The sequence below is a fragment of the Myripristis murdjan genome, chromosome 14, assembly GCF_902150065.1.
Source record: "Myripristis murdjan chromosome 14, fMyrMur1.1, whole genome shotgun sequence".
In the NCBI taxonomy this organism is placed as follows: domain Eukaryota; kingdom Metazoa; phylum Chordata; class Actinopteri; order Holocentriformes; family Holocentridae; genus Myripristis; species Myripristis murdjan.
Genome location: NC_043993.1, coordinates 23,888,804 through 23,906,428, shown reverse-complemented (window position 1 = coordinate 23,906,428; position 17,625 = coordinate 23,888,804). Strand labels below are relative to the sequence as shown.

General features: G+C 38.5%; 1 protein-coding gene across 4 annotated transcripts in view; it reads right to left on the bottom strand.

Moving 5' to 3' along the window:
• Window positions 1-17,625, bottom strand: part of LOC115371122 (seizure protein 6 homolog) — a 133,269-nt gene that overhangs the window by 78,442 nt on the left and 37,202 nt on the right. For 3 of the 4 annotated variants that reach the window (XM_030068275.1, XM_030068277.1, XM_030068278.1), the window contains exon 2: window positions 13,252-13,260. The exons of the other annotated variant lie outside the window; for it this stretch is intronic. In XM_030068275.1, coding sequence (XP_029924135.1) covers window positions 13,252-13,260 — 9 coding nt within the window. The remainder of the gene's footprint in view (window positions 1-13,251; window positions 13,261-17,625) is intronic. 4 annotated transcript variants of the gene reach the window in all.

Below are 17,625 nucleotides of genomic sequence, written 5' to 3'. Positions count from 1 at the left end.
ACTTTGAGATTAGCAGTTGAACCAAAGAAAATATAGGCGTAGAGGGAGAGGTGTAAGTCAGGTCAAAATGAATGAGGGATAATATCATCAACTAAGCCCATAATGGACCTCATGTATGAAGCTAATTTTAGTTTGCAGTACAGAGAGAGAGAGAGAGAGAGAGAGAGAGAGAGAGAGAGAGGGAGAATCCATCTCTTTAATACATGACACCGATGTCAGTTTCGCAACAGTTAAACACACCACAGTGTTTGAGATCAGACATTTCAAATGTGTTGCTTAAAAGTAAGCCTCATGTACTTTTATTGGTAGAAGAAAAAATATGTCCAACCCAATAAATTTTGGGTCCGAGGCATCCTTATTTTTTCCAGTGAACGCTGTTGTAAAAAAAAATAGACCATCTAAGTGTTCCCATAATGTTACCTTCAAACTGCATCCGGAGACAAGAAAAATGCATCCTTGAGTATCTACTATTAATTTAAGTCAAAATACAGTATAAACCTGACTTTTGAAAATCACATCAAGGCATTACCCACAATGTTTTTAGTTTCAAATTATCTCCAGAAATAGGTATGCCCTCTCCTCTCCCCTAAACCTACTCAGCTTCAAAAATTTAGCAGATTTTCCTCCAAAATTGACAACAAACTGTCCAAACCACACACATTTATAAATATTAGGGAAGCAAGATATTGTTTTTTTGTTTTTTGGGTTTTTTTTTTTTTTTTTGCCAATATCCAATTTGCTGATATTTTCCAACTCTAATGGCCGATGCCAATACCGATACAGACACATGCATATATCAAATATCACATATCGGCATGTCATATCAGCAGAACTCTTCATTTCAAGCCTATAAAAATATTTAATTTCTAAAACCAGTATCAGCTGATACCAATGTCATGCCGATATTATTGTGCATCCCTAATAAATATTCATATTGTTCACTGCCCATTCGCTTAAAGGGATGATAAACCCAATTAACAACAGGGATTTTCTTATTTAGGATTATTCACAGAGAACCTAGAAGTCAATAATTGTAATAAAATTGAGTTTTAGGAGCAGAATTTTTGACTTTAATCTATTCCAGATGAGTGGACTTGTTGTCTGGAACCTGTTAAGACCAACCAACTGTCCAGCAAAGAGAAAATATACTCATGATTGGAACTGAAATGGCTACGGCTTTAGCACTTCAACAGTATGTAAGCAAGTATTTATATAGCTAACACTCATGTAGAGTTCACTTGTGAAAAAATTACACTATGAAGATTTGTAGTGGAGGAGTTGATGTGAGAGAGTCCACAACTGATGCTATCTCTATCTAAAGTGCCACTTATTAGATAATGAATAAATAAAGAAGACACTGAGGTTGTGCTCTGATTGGCTCTCTTCCCTCTTTTGACATGGGAGAAATCAATCCATAGGCCTCTCTGCGTAGGAAGCACTACAGTTTCTTGCATTTTCATAATGGTTTCTACACCCAGTGACGACAATATGTACATTTTAATGAAAAAAAAAATAGTTTAGTTGACTATCTATTTAAATAATAATACAGGCTGGAGAACACTACTGCCTGTCTTTAGACTCCATCGATTCTCACATTTCTTTCTTTCCCACCTTTGAAACAAACTTGTGAACATTATCATGGAAAAAGGCCTTTGGTTTCCTTTTGTCTACCTGTCTGCAGGCTGGCATTTACAGCACTTACTTCTTCAGTGTGCCGTGATGCTGCCTGGTGCTCTCATTTCTACACTTTAGTCCATATTATGTCCCTGTATTTAAAGCTTTTTGTGACGTGTGTGAAAAGGACTTCATTAATACATTTGCAACTTTTTAATTATTTAATTGCGAAAAAAATATTAAAAAACTTTTGTGCCCCTGCAGATAAACAGGTACTTATCTGACATATTTGTAGTTCCCCTCCAGATAACTGAAATCTTACCATTAAATCACCCCTACATTATTGTTTCTATTTAATATTGTAACATGTGATTCAATATGTTGCTGGTTAAGTGACAGATCATGAGCAAACAAAGCAACTCATAAACATGGTCGTCACGCCTCCCGTTGATATACTGTAAGGTCGGTGTTAAAGGAACAGTTCACCCAAAATAATAATAAAAAAATGATAAAATAAAATAAAATAAAATAAAATAAAATAAGAATAAGAATAAGAATAAGAATAAGAATAAGAATAAGAATAATTCAGACACATGCATCATGTATTAGAGGTGGTAGAGTGTTTCAAGTGTTCTTCACAAGAAATAGTTCCCAACAAAACTCTTCACTCCTGAGGGCTATGGATTATACCAGGTATCCTTGTCATTGTTTTTGGAAAGAGCTATTGCAGCTCAGTTATTCGCATGTAAATTGCTGACAGTTGGAGCTCCACAAAATATCTATCCAGCCTGTACCTGAGAGAGGGGAAAGGGGAAGGAGTAACTGGATAAATGTGTTGTTTTCTATTTTTAGTGTGGCATTTATTTTCTGTAGTATGCTATTTTTATTTATTTATTTATTTGTTTGTTTTTTAAACATTGGGCCTCAAATTCATTTTTTTGGACCAGGGCTCATCAATTTCAAATATTGCTATCAAGAGTTTGTGAGATAATCCATGATGACATTACAGTTTGTTTCATCAGATTTATCAGAATGACAAATGTATAAAATGAATGTATAAATTGTTGGGAAACACCACTGAATTTCAGCTCTGAAATGTAAGTGTAAAACAGTTGTCCTTCACTTTTTCATGAGCATAAACACTTGTTTGACTCCATCGCCACAAAACAAAAAAAAAAAAAGGTTACTCCTTCTTAATGGTGTGGGAGAGCCAACGATAAAAGTATGAAAGTAACTGCAGCAGGGTCTGGCCTTGAATGTAATAACACAACTAACTGATAGAGAGAGTTGGACTTGGAGGGACAGGGAGGTGGAAGAGCAGGCTGTCAGGCATCAAACAGTTTGGCACACACATCTGTCAAAATTAGGGCAATATGAACAGCACAAGCATTTTTGTGCTCTCTGAGAAGGAAAGTGTGATTGGTCAATGATCCAGAAAAGGAGAGGAAAGTCAGCGGGGCTGAGTGGAGAATGTGCTTGAAATTGCTGCAGGTTTATGACACTTGATGTTTGAATCTCTCTGTAGAGAAGAGAGCAGTACTGTTGGATACAAACATACCTAACGTTAGGTTATCATTTTTGAGGCATATTTTATTTTATTTTCACTAAACATGACAGACACTTACTGGGAAATTGTACTGTATGTGTTTGGAGTGAAGACACTTATGTGCTTATGTGTCCAACCCCCTGCTGGTAATTGCAAGTCCTTTTCGTCAATGCCATTTGGTTGACGTCTGTGTTTGGCACCTGATCCATATGGTTCAGCTATACCTAAAAGTCTATAACATCCCACTTTTTTTTTTCTTTTTTATGAAAAAAGGTAATCTGTTTAAACAATAAATTATACATGGAAGGTGTAATTATTGTCTTAAAATACTGGATTCAGAGCTTAGCATAGTGGAGGGTAGTGATAGTGAGTGAGAAAACATACAGAGCCGAACGTGAGTGATTGATTAAGACAGGGATGTAGAGGCAGGGTGAGTAATACCCTGCACAAATGTACAGTTTTGCAGGGCACATTTTTTTCCCTCCATATTCAAAAGTTCCCAACTAAATTTAAAGCAAACATAAAAAAGGTAGCTGCTTGCTGTATATGATCAGATGTAGATCAAAAATATGTTGGATGCTCTTGGAAATGAGCATGGTTCAGGTTACAACCAGAGCTCTGTGGGTGTCTCTAAAATAACTGAAGTTAGGGGTGGAGATGAATTAATAAATAATAGCCTAAAGGGTGCACTTTCCATGGGAGAGATGGATAGAGACTTCACTGCTCACTACCTGGCCCACTATTTGCAACAATTATCAAGGAGATTGCAACAGCAGGAAACTGCTCAAGTTGTCTGTGACTTTGCAACAACAAAGTTTCAATTGCCTGAAATGTGCCAAGATGCCAGGCCCAGCACAGGGATGAGGTGGCTGACTGTACCCATTAAACAGTGCTGTCCATGGTTCTGAAACAACAGCTGACTGATCTAGTCTCTGTCTCTATCTAGTGCTAGCTGTCTTGCTAGAGGGTGAATTCCAGTTGTCTATAGCAGTTTTTTGTTTCTTTGTGGAAAAAAAGAAGACCCTGTCAGCAGCAGCAGCCTTTTTTCGGTGGCATGGTAGCTAGTCAGTACTTCTTCTTTCCATTCAATATAATAAAGATAATGTTGACTCATACATGTAGTAGATTATTCCTCAAATTGGGTTCAAACATTTGTGGCTGGCGTGTTCTCAAAAGGCACAGTTAGTTCAATATTCTAATGCGCACCATCGTGGTTTGGTGATGAAGTGCAGCCATACTGTCTGTCAAAAAATCCAAAGAACAGAAACAATGGAGAGAGAGAGAGAGAGAGAGAGAGAGAGAGAGAGAGAGAGAGAGAGAGAGAGATGTCTTCAGATGGAGGCATTTTAATATGCTGGCCGCATGTAATGCTGAAATTAGTTTTATGCGGTTTGGCAGGGGATGCCAGAGAGCAAAGCCAGGTGAGAGCTTGTGAGTACACAAGTCTGAAAACATAAATGCCGTAAATCAAAACACAAGCTGCCTATTGGGAGGTGAGGGGAAACAATATTAACACTGACAGTGATGGATGATGCTCCTTCCTGTAGAGGTCTGATAGATACAGGGCCCTGTACAGCTTCAGAGCACCATGTTCTAGACAAAAAGGAGCGCTTCAGTCTTAGGCAAGGCCTGAATGCAAAATGTTTGCAGAGTACACAAATCTACAATTTCTGCTTGGAGATGGGTTTTCTCGGCACTAACCATAAATACTATTTCCCCCATATATTTAAGTAAATGCTAGACATGGGTGAGAGGTGAGCAAAATCATTTAATTGAAACTGTGACAATTCTGCAGCAGTGCACTCACATCAGAAAGTATACCACCATGTAATGCCACCATACTGTAAAAGATGCTGACTTTACTGTGATATTAAAACAGCTAGATTGCAGGGACTTTGATTTCATAGGCTTCTGTGGGGGATCGATGACTGCAACTAGGGAAGCCTTCATGTAAGTCAGCCTTGCTGCTTCAATCAAGCATGGACTCAATAATCTACCAGGACAGAATCTGTTACTTCATCAATAGAAAAATGTCTTTTTAATCTCTTTGTGCTGCCTTAGTTAGCTCATTAGTTTCTATTTCTGAATGAGGTCTTGTGGCTTTTTGAGTTTTTGACTGTCAGGGCTAACTCAAAAGAAGAGTGTACTACTAGGGAGGTAAATGTTGCAGCAACAATATGTCAGTCAAAGTCCCTTACTCTGGAATACAACATCTCTGCACCATTTTGTGTGTGTGTGTGTGTGTGTGTGTGTGTGTGTGTGTGTGTGTGTGTGTGTGTGTGTGTTTGTTTGTGTGTGTGTATGTGTGTGTGCGTGTGGGTATCCGTTTCTCCCAGCTAGTAATAATGTTACAGTGAATATCTGGAGATTGAATTTGCAGCACAAATTAGGTCCTGGCAGAGTCCAGTTCATTTTAATGAAAAGAATATTGTGGCCTCTCAGAAGAAGAAGTGCAGCTTTTGGCTACAGGAGATCAACAGCCTTCCTTTTCTGCCAAAAATGATTTATATCGCCTGCTGCTGCAACACACTGGATCTCAGATACATGTTAGATCTTCCCAGTACAACATCATCCACTTCTAACATTTATCAAACGTGTCAACCCGCCTCTTGAGAATGATTCACTTCAAGTCCTCTGTACATTTAGACCAACTGTGTTTTCAGAGCACAGTTTAGAGGCAGGTGTAGCCCAGGAAGACACAATGAAACAAACCTGGAAGTGGTTAAGGAAAAGAGATATGATGGCAGTGTTACGCTGTGAATGGGGTATACTGGCAATTAAGTATCCTCAGCCAGGCTATGACAATCATATACAACAAAGAATATCTCATAAAGGACATGTTGTTGTTAGTCAAATACAATTAAATTATATAGAAGAAGCCAATGCCCTGACTGTTCTGATAGGCTGAACCACATTTTGTAGCCAGTTTAGCTTAGATAACTAGGCAAGTTAAGCTAATGATCCAGAGCTAGTTTGGGAAAAGTCTTAAATGATTAAAAAAGATATATTTTTCATTTCAACATACCACTGTATGTTACTGCTGTTAAAAGCACCTTAAGTGGAGCTCAGGTCTCCACAGTAAACCTTACTTGCCCACACTTGCAGCAAGCATCAATGTGTATTGGGAGAGAGGCAACTTTGGCTTTCCCTCTATTTCAAAACTGTAACTTCAAAGAGCTGCTATTAGTTGGAAACTTCCTTCAGCTTTCATGTTGTCCCTATAATAAGTGCATGGGTGGAGACTGCAAATAGGCTACTTTAAATCCAAGTAAATAATGTTACCCACCATAGATAGATATTCAATCATTTTGGTGACGAAAAAGATGGGAACATAGCACAAACCAAGTACATTTCCACTCTGTAAGAGGAAATGGTTGCTGTTTTTTGTTATGAGAAGTTGCTGGACTCTATCAGGGCATGTCCCAAAATGTCACAGGATAATCGTTATTTTGCTTCTGTTGTGGGATAGGTCTAAAGCACAGCCTCTCAAAGCTTATTGCTTATTGCTTAAACTGCTGCTGAAGAGTCTATGCATGTATGATTGGCGAGAGACACCAAACAGTCCAACCTGATCTCATTTAAACTCTTTACAAAGAGGAGCTGCCCTGCCTGATGGTAGAAGAGGAGGTTAATATAAAGTGCTGTAAATTACCACACAAGGTAATTGGAGAACAGGGTGATCAGTAGAACTGAGAAAACTGAAGCACTAGCATATGGTTAAAACAAAACCCAGACAACCCAGACAAAGTCTCTCAGCAAGCAGCTGTTATTCTTTTGAGACACACTTTTACAGTAGTGCTGCTGTGTGTATGTATATACTGACGCAAACCTCTACCACTGCACTAAAGTTGCACAGTTGTTTTCTATTAGCTTGTGGGTAATGAAAAGAGTCATCATAGTTTATAAGGAGTCCCCCCCCCCCTCCTTTAGAACTGCTCCAAAATTGGATTTCAAGCCTGGCTACTCTAAGAGATTATACAAACACATGTGGTGCAAGAGCAAATCTGTGTGGAAGAGCGTTGAGTGAAAAAATAAAAGAGTGGAAATTAAAGTAGTTTCATCTGAATAAATTTAAGGGGCTGGAAAAGACATTTTAGTTCTCAGTCATTCATCCTCCTCATATCAGTGTTAATATAAATTTTTAATGGTTTGTCTGTTTCAGCTCAGAAAAAAAAAAAAAAAAATCCTGAGGCATTCATCATTGATGTTTCACTCTCACCCTGTTTCATAGCGCTAAACACTTGTGTGGGTGGCACTGAACTACGGCACCATTAATCCAATTCTGTTAATTACAGATCTGTGCAAGCAACAGAATAAAGCTAATGACTGACTTACCAATCAAAAATAGTACAGTTCCCAAAAACAAATATTGGCGTGACAATTCAATTTATGAAAGATATTACAGGGCATATACAGGGCACTTGCTAATTTAAGTGAGCAGAGGAATATATTGTCAACTAAGCCTCCGTATTCAGGGATGAAATTGTCTTTCAAGGACTAGTTTGCTATTTTGTAACCTAGGCCCCATTTACAGATTATCTGGCATCAACGTAAAGTTCATCATTTCACCGGTTGCTTCAGTATAGAGGCTGATATCGATGTGCTGCAGGCTCCCGTTCGGCTACAGCAGCGGTCAATGGGGCAATCGTAAATGACTCTGAAAAAGATAATGGTGCTTTTCCGAAACGGGAAGCTTAGTGTATACTCTGAGAATTTTCCCCTGAGAAAGGGTTCACAAACCAATCATTAAATCAACTGAACTGCTCCGTTTGGAACTACTTTATTTCACAAACCAAGCACTACCTTTCGAACTGTAAACTTCCATGAAGTAGCTGGACTCTGGCCAGCCAGCAGAGTGCTATGCAGAGCAGCCAAAACAAGTTTCAACATATTACTACACAGCGTACTACTGCCTAAGCCCATAACCAAAGACAAAAATACTCGGTTTGCAAGACCTTTTTTAGGGGTTTACATTAAATGATAAAAATGTGACCTGATATGGCAAGAATACTCAGTGATGATGGGATTTTATAAATATGAACTTCCTTAAAAATACAGTCCCAATTACTTATACTGGCCAGGTATATCTACACACCAGATAATCTGTAAATTAAGATCACTGTCAATTCGAGGCAAGGTCTAAATGTTTCTTACTATGGTTGCAGTCTTGAATTTGTGGATTTGCAGTCAATCAATTAATATGTTGTTAGGAGGTCTCATTTTAACCAGATAATATTCATACTTACTGGTTTAAATGAACAATTTGATAGTATTTTCCATCTTTGCTGGGCAAGGGTTTTGTACAAAAAGGAATTAAATGCAGGTCTCTTACAGACGCCTGTCCCAAATGTGGACGAACTGTATTCAGTGACTGCAGCAAATATATGCCCAGGCTATTAATTGAAGTTTGAAGGTATTTACTGCATGATTCAGGCTTTGAGCAGCCAGAACAGAAGGAGCTGCTATTTTATTGAAAACTGTTTTAACAGACAGATAGCTCCCTCACATTCACAATGCCTAATTTTTGCATGTAATGTGCGACTAAGAGAGAGCAATGAACACAGCTTTTGTCCTGTCCAAACTGGCTCATATTTCAGCACCATGGACAGAGACTGAAGGACTAATTATCATTAGTCATTTGTTTAAATTGTAGAAAATAAAGAAATGCATTGAATTACATGCTAATTTCTAGTAGGTAACCACAAGGTGGTCACACAGCAAAACAAAACAAAATGCAAATTTGACACAAAAATAGGCAAATTCATTGATCTATGGTCCGATCATGCAGGCTGATTGCAATTTTCAATAAAATGTTTGAATAAACAACCGGGAAAAAAACACCTACAATCACTGACATTCTAAGCTATAGGCTGTCGAGCTCTTGTCTAAAGCGGCTGGGCAACACACTGTCGTAAATCATGAAGGAATAACTGACACTCATGTTCACTGACGGGCAATCGGGACCTATTAGACCTATTAGAGGTCTATTTTCTTCTCACAGACAAGCAAGCCTGAATTAAAGCTTATTGTGTGTATAAACCTGATTCCCAAGACAAGGCAGCTGCCATACCTTGCCATTGACGCCTATGCATTATTAAGAGGATACACAAGTCCTCCCATTTCATAAAAGCAAATTTATTTTAGTCTTTCAAAGCTATTTAGGATTGCCCTTTTGACTGATGTTGTAGCTTATCCTGCAGCACATCAATATCAGCCTAAATACTGAAGCAACCGGTGACTGGTTGAGCTCCTGTCCAATTTTAACTCAACTCTGCTCCAGATATTTAAATTCATAAATGTCATAGGTTTTTCCTTAATGGTGATATAATTTTGCAGATAATTTCAATACTAATCTATTCCTAAAGATCAAAATAAAACATCAGACTGAACTGACTATAATGTAATTTATTTGGAGTGAACTAATAACTCACAGTAAAGTCAGATCAGTGTTTCAGTCATTTGATCTTTACTAATCTATTCCTGTTGTAAGGTAGGCATCGATTTGCCATTTTATAAGCCGTACAAGTCTTCTGAAGAAATTCTGCTGCAAGTTATCTGAATAGCGGGGGTTGTATGATTGATTGAATGCCATCTATGTGAAGTCAAAATCCATGTACATTCTTTTAAGATTTGGTAGTACTGTACCTATAATAGCAGTGAATACACACACGGCACATGATTAGTGCAAAACATACATAACATTTAGGAATGATCAGTGTTGGGGCGTGTTCACTGCAGTACGCCAAGCACTTGAATAAACTATATGATCTAAATCCGGACTGCAGTTGCTCTGACCAGCGTGAAAGTGGACTGTGAGATTTGTGCAGAGGTCAGTGAATGGATGGACGCTTCGGATTCCCTTGGAGCATTTCTCTCCAGACACAAGCAAGTAAGAGAAAGAATTTTAATAAACTGAACAAAAGTGGAGGGAATCAACAAAACAGAGCACACAGTGAGAAGCCTATCGCCACCCTGGGGTAAGCTGTGGTCAGCGGCTGTGATGAAAATGTTGAAATGTGTGGGGGAGAATAATTGGTAGGTGACTGACAACATATACTTAACAGACAACGCTCTAGCAATAAGACCAATGCACGCCTCTAAATTGCATCTTTCACGGCTCTTTTTTCTATTTCTCTTCACATCCACATGAGAATCCAGGAAACTTTTGAAGATATATAAAGACAGCAGGGGGCCACAACAGCCATGCCAGAACTAACACTCATGCCATTGCACATGCTAGACATGAAAAGCAATAGTCATATCTGCAGCTGTTTGTTTATTCCTTAACCATCACCTTATAAGAGAGGAGCAGTCTTTTATGTTTGCATACTCGAATTGCATTTCTCTGCAGCATAAACACACACTTTACTGCCACCTGCAACAAACTGATTACCCTTGATGTGTCATTGCTATGCTTCAAAATAAAATAGACCTGGCAGGCTAAACAATGTAGTGTATTGCATGTGATGAGGGTATTATTTATACCTTCATTGCAAGTGGCTCAACTATGGGTTTAGCGTGCTGAATGCTGAGACCAGGCAGCAACTACTGAGGCCAAGTGTTGAAGCCAATATGGAAGTGCTTTGAGCTGCAGTTCTCCCTATGGCTGGAAAAAAAAAATGCTCGTCTGTGGTGCTTGCCCTGACAGCCTAATGCTGCTTTGACATTATATAATGTGAGCACCACCTTCTGACTTGCTTACATCAACAGTCAACTTGTAATTACAGCTACAGGAATCTTGTATTATGTATTTGTCAGAGAGCTCCGGTATACCTTTCTCAGAGGTAAATAACACAACTGTATATGCCAACGTGACTGTTAAAATGTTTTGTTTGTTTGTTTGTTTTTGCATTTATCTTTATTTTTCATGGTCACAGTAAAAGCAGGGGATGGAGAAGGAATGACATGCAGGAAAGGGCTTGTTTTTTTTAACCAACTGCCTGTCATAAAATTGAGCATATAGTTCTTTGATTGTTTGCTTGTTTGTTTGTTTTTTGTAAATCCCCTTTTCAGGTATTAGCTGTGATTTCTTGGCAAACTAGCTTTAATTAAGTCAAAACAAAAACCCACATTATCAAGATAGTTCAGTGGTTCACCGCTTCCTCTGTTTAAGGTTGGATCAGTTAGAAACTGATGCTGCAGCTAACACACACGCCTGTTCAAGGTCATGTTTGTTAAGGTTCATTCAAAGCGAATGACTCTGTCATAAAGAAGAATAAAGCTGAATGCATAAAAAACTATCTGTAATATTGTGTGTCACGTTTGCTGCTCAAGATGCTTTATGTCTCTCTCTTGTTTCACTGTTGTTGCCCAGCTGACGTGTAGTGTGACGTGACCTTACTATATTGTGCTTCTATGTATTTTAAATCACAGGCCTCTACCCAGTTTAAGCACTGACTGGTCAGAATAGATGCCTGACTGTAGATTAATGTCTCTGGAATATTTATATGTCTCTAGTCAAGTTTCTAGCCTGAATAATAACATTTCCCAAAAGGTAACTATTGGTTACTGTGCTACAGTACTGTACTATTAGTATGCACTGCAAACCAGCACACACAAGTGTGTGCATTTGAATTTCTTTTGGTTCAGATAGTATTATGCACTTCAAGTCTGATGAGAGTTGATATGGCCCAACATCCATACATGATGAGAGACCTTATCAGCACTTATATCTGTATCCTCTGGCAGGATTCACAAACAAAGACCCCAAAACTTCCTCTCTAATCTATTTTTAAAGTGAACCGGTCTGACAGTAGCACTATCATGCATGAAGCAGGGTGAATAATTCAATGCATTTTTTAAAAGGACAAAAGACTAGGGGAGAGTGACAACTTGTCAAAGGGAGATAAACTGGGTGAAAGAATAAGAGAGCAGAGGAGAAAATGAAAGGCAGCATGCCAGCAGATGTAGGCAAGCCACTGCCATCTACCTTTCTGCAGGATTCACTTTTATTTGTTTATCGTTTCACATTTCCAATTTTTTTCTCTTTTTGATGTGTTGTTATTTAAAATAACACACACAAAACCAGATTGCTCCCCATACATTTTTTTAGATACTGTCTGTCACTGCAGATATCTAGCAACTGAGGTTGAGTCAGGCATTTCTAGTTCAAGTGAAGAGTTGGTAGGGAGATGTTTAATGATGACTAACATTGGCTGCTAATGCCTTTGGCCACAGTGTGACTCATTTTAGCTTCAGTCAGTGCTAACCCTGACCAAGTGTGGCTGACACCGCAGCTACGCACGGGAGTGAGGGGGAGGTTAGACAGGACAAGACAGGAGTGATAGGAGCGAAACTGAGGGAGTGGCTACAAGGCAGGTTCTGCAATGATTTGACAGTTTATGGTCAGTGCATTTATCACAAATGTCATCCTTCATTACTGCTGGCTTGTTACCACCCAGCCTGCATATGTGAAATACATAGGTCTGGATCATAAAGCATCAGTGGAATGGAATAAATGAGCATTGAGCGGCTGAGTAATTTAATAGTAATTGCTTTGTTAGCAGTATTGGCTGCTGACTAATACGTAGTTACATGCAATAATTATCAGGGGTGTGATATTCAATTTGATTCATAATTCACTAGTTAGCAGTTTGATTTAAGAACATTTATGGAACCACAACTCAGGTCATTGGTTCCCACAAAGCTATTTTTTTTTTTTTCTGAAATGTCACAAAAAACAGGCAACATTATTTATTCTGTTATAGTATTCTGATAGATCACTTTTTTAAAAAATAATAATAACATTTTTTAATTAATCAGTTCAAAGCATTTCATGTTCATGTTCTTTTTTTATTTATTTATTTATTTTTTATTTTTGTAGAAGACTGATACAGTTGAATTGGTAGAATTTATCATCGATGCATCACTGCAATGAATGACTCATTGCATGCCAAGAAATTACAGTGCAACAGCAAGGTAATTACCAGTGATACTAAAGTGAAAACCAGTGAATCATGCTACTTTATAATGACCTGCTCTTGACTCAAAACATTTTCCCTCTCTTCTTTACATTACCAACACCATATGAAACATTTGTGTTGGAAATTGAATGTTCTGATATACAGTAAAAAAGAGAAAAATCTCCTCACCTTTGTTGTCTAAGCATTCAGTCGTGATTCATTTGACGCGTACAGCAGGACATAAAACGAAAAGAGAGAAGAAATAGAGGAATGCATTTAAATATACGTGTTTTTGATGAGTCTGACATTGAAAAATAAACTCTGTCATAACCTGTCAAACCTAAAACACAAGTATTATTTATTTCAATGTTTACATTACCTACATATAGCTACTTAGCTGCCACATAATGCCAGCACTTCTACCAAAAGCTCAGTCAACGTGAACCACGTCATCATTCCTGTGAACTGCAACATTAAAATAAAAAGCCAGCAGCAGTGCAACAGTCTTCTAATGAAAGATGCCATGAAGTGAAAGAAAGAAAAGTATGAGGTATAAATATATATTTCTAAAAGGCAATATTCTGGTCATTTTCCTGTTGTGACGTCAACATTGGTGTCGGTGATCCTTTCCATGCTTCGCACATTCACTGATTGTACCTGCTTAGCCATGTCTCACTTCCCTGACAGACAGATTTGAACTCGCACAAGAAATGATGATTTTCTGACCATATGCGTGGCCCAGATGTTTCTGTTACTCCATAAACAGATTAGGTTGAATATTTTTGTAATCAGAGTTTGCCCATGTCTCAAATCCAGGGTCAAGCACAGATTTCGCCGTAGGAGAGCGCAAAAGTGCCCCTCGCAATCACATTAAACTGGAGCCCAGCAGGCAACTTTACATGATAGCAGCATCAATATGTCAGTGTTCATTTGAGAGATTTATTTAAAAATTACATAACTATCAGATAAAAAAAATGAATGCCTACTGTTATGAAAAAATGACTGGTATGACAGCAAAGCACATTAGCACATGAACAACTAATTAAGTTATGAGTCGTCTTAATAGCTTTGCTTTTGAAACAATAATAGATAGATTAGCCTCTGTTTATAAAGGGTTAGGGTTTTGATTGATGAATATTTGTCATGGATAGTACATAGCATTTTAGGATGAAACCATTCAATTAGCATTGACTCCACCACATGCTACTATTTTTTTTTTTTCTATTTGTGGTGTAAGAAAATGAGTATGAATTTGGTCCTACACTATTTATTTCAGTGATTCTCACTTGACCACATGTGGTTGTTTATGGTGTCTTCTGGTAAATGTGAACATTTCCCAAGGTCAATCTGTTGGTACACAACATACACAGTTGCTGGACAATGTGAGTGGAAAACACTAGTGACTGTGGTGCAGGGCTCAGTCACAGTCCTGTTACTATGATGTGTTGCAGATATGACACACCATATGGACAAATAACCTCTTCTAATTGGACTCTTTAGTAAACTGACATATGCAAGGCATGGGAGATTCATTCATGTAGCATCAGATGGCAAAGTAAGCAAGTTAATAGGCTAACAAAGAAATCTGACCATTTTCTCTGTTGGAAACATGATGACATGGTGACTCCCACATTGTAGACAGCATCCCTAGCACAGCATACAAGAAGGCGACAACCCAATCGATTGTACAAACTGAGGCAAAACTACTATCTGATCAACTGTAACAGGGTCAACATCCTCAACTGTTTAAATTATTTTACCACTTAATGTCTACATTTACCATCTGTAGCATGTTGTATATATTTCTGGACTGCATATAATTAGATTAAATAGTTTAGATGGGTATAAAACACTGAAGATTTCAGTGTCAGTTTTTATATTGACAGTGCAGCAATCTGTAACACCATGACACCGCTGCACCACAATACAATCCCGGCCTAATCCCTTAAAACTCGGCAGATCTACTAACACGGGAGAAAGCATTACCGGCAACAGATACTGTGATACACATTTTCCCACTCTCAATGTAAATGTTTGATAAGCTTAGCATCCTGTGATAGGAGCTTTGCTATGCGGTCACCTTTTATTGGAGCCATGTTCTCTTTGGCAGATATGAATAAAATGGATGTAATGCTGGCAAAATAATACAATTATTGCCATTGCCACTCATATATCTTTGTCCTCAGCTGTTCAGCTGTTGTGGGGATGAGGCTGCGCTTTTGTTGGCTATTTTTCCACTGATTAGACAAATGTGTGATTGCAGAAGAGAGTGCACTTTGTTAATATTTTCTGACAAGTGACTTTGCGGTCAAGTACAAATCCACTCTGAGACAGGCCAAAGGTGTTGCTGTGAATCCCTGGAGCCTGGGGGTTAAATAAGAGGGACTGCCTGTCCAGGAGCAGCTGGAGCATCAATTGTGGTAACCACAATGCCAGCCCAGCCCCTCACGTAGCTCCAGCTACCTTTCTGCAGTGCCCCATGGGGAACTGTGTAGGCAAGCAGCTCGACACATCAGTGTGTCATTGCTGTGAGCAGCACCCGCCACAAGGTCATGCAAGCAACAGAGAAAAGGCAGCAAATATTATATATGGCAAACACTGCTGTCCACAGAGAGGTTATGCTAATTCTGATCTTAAGTGAATATGAGAGAGTTGTTGTTTTTCATCATGCAGCAGCACATCACCATAGCCTTCTGCAGAAAAACAATTACAGTGAAATTGAAGCATAGATTCAGGCTGATTTAGAGCCCAAAAGCATTAGACCCTTTCACCTTAATTTTAATGTTTCAGATCTTAAAAAATAAGATAACATTTCAAAAAATCTCTTGCCACAAAAAGCTAACCCTGAGCATGATAAATGTCATATCCACTTTAAAAATATTAAATCTGAATCACATTTGAATACTGGATGGTTCTAATGCTATAAGAACAAGTCGACTGGATGTCCCTGAATTTTGAGAAAGGATAAACTTTCTATTTGGAATACTTGACAGAATGATGGTTGTAAATTATCAGTACAAAATAGCAAAAGACTTTCAATTTTTTCTAATTATGGATATAGATATAGATATAAATAGAAAGAGGGATAGAGACACATCATATATAAATAGAAAATATGTGAGTTTTTGTGTTTGAACTTGTATTTGTACTGTATTTGTACACGATTGATATTTTTGCTGTGCCCTTGTAATGAAATAATTCCATTCTCCAGTGCAAATGCTTATCATATATGCCTTACATATGTCCCCTGGCATATATGTGTACATCATTATAATAATGAAACAAAGACAAGCAGTAATTCTCTGTCACAAGTCTGATATGGCTGAACCCAAGTGAACACGCAGGCAGGTGCAGTGAAAGAGAGGTTTTAACAGGGAGGAAGAGTGGGAAGGTGAGGAAGGTAGGTGGCTGGTGTCGATGAAGATGCAGGGCATACAATGATCCAGCGAGGCCTGGTGGCTGATGCAGGGTTTAAGCAGCAGAGAGGTGATGGCATGATGACTGGCAGATGTGCTGATTCTGGCTGATTTGCAAGTGTGCAGGGGGAGAGAAACAGGGACACGCCCACAGCACACACTGGGAGACGGGGGAAGGCACTTGGAAAACACCCGGCCAGAGAGGGATTGTGACATTCTTGCTGTTTCTCCACTCACTTTCTCCTAAATGTCTTTCTTTTTTTTCTGTCATGTCACACTGACAATCTTGGCTTTCTCCTTTCGACATTTTTTTTCTGAGAATTGCTAACATTAATTGAATGGCCCTATACAGTAAGAATTATATTAGTGTTTCTAACTGAGTAGTATTTTTTCTTCAGACACTTATTCACTAATTTCAATACCCTCCCTTTCTTCCAGTGTCCAGTAAAAGCTTTTCATCAAAAGACTTTTCATTCAACCTACACATAATGGACAGTGCATATAGAGTGGGGGTGGTGGGCATAGTTTGTACAGTGGCATTGAAATTGTAATTGGACTTACACTTACACTTGAAGAAGGACTTGTAGAAAGTTCTCTGTTTCTTTTGTTTACAGGAACTTGTATCTTTGCAGCCTGCTTGAACAATTTCACAGCAAGTTTGTCCTTCATTCTGTCTCAATGTATAGCTCTATCTATATCTACCTTTATAAAACTGTTTTTTTTTTTTTTCTTTCCCGAAGGAATTAGCCTCCGGTAGAGCTGGTCCTCAAGTATTTGCTATAGGATTTTGGAATTTGCTGTGGCACATATGGCAGCCAGCCAGCCAGTCACTCCACTACCCAGTAGTTTCTTCAATCAATGCTCTCTGCCATCCCATATCCATCAAGCTTAACATCAATAGTCCCGATGGCTGACTCCCCAGATAGGGCTCTGTGGATGAGACATGTTGCACAGTGCTGGAGAGATAATCTACTGCTTGTGAGAACTTCTCATCCAGGAAGCACAAGCTCTGAGTGGGATATCCAATACTAAGGGCATCTACTTTAGTTGGTGGCTCACACCTCATATGTGCACAGTATTTTATACATGGCCTATTATTATTAATAGTAGTAGCAGTATTAGTAGCAGAAGTAGGAACAGTAATATA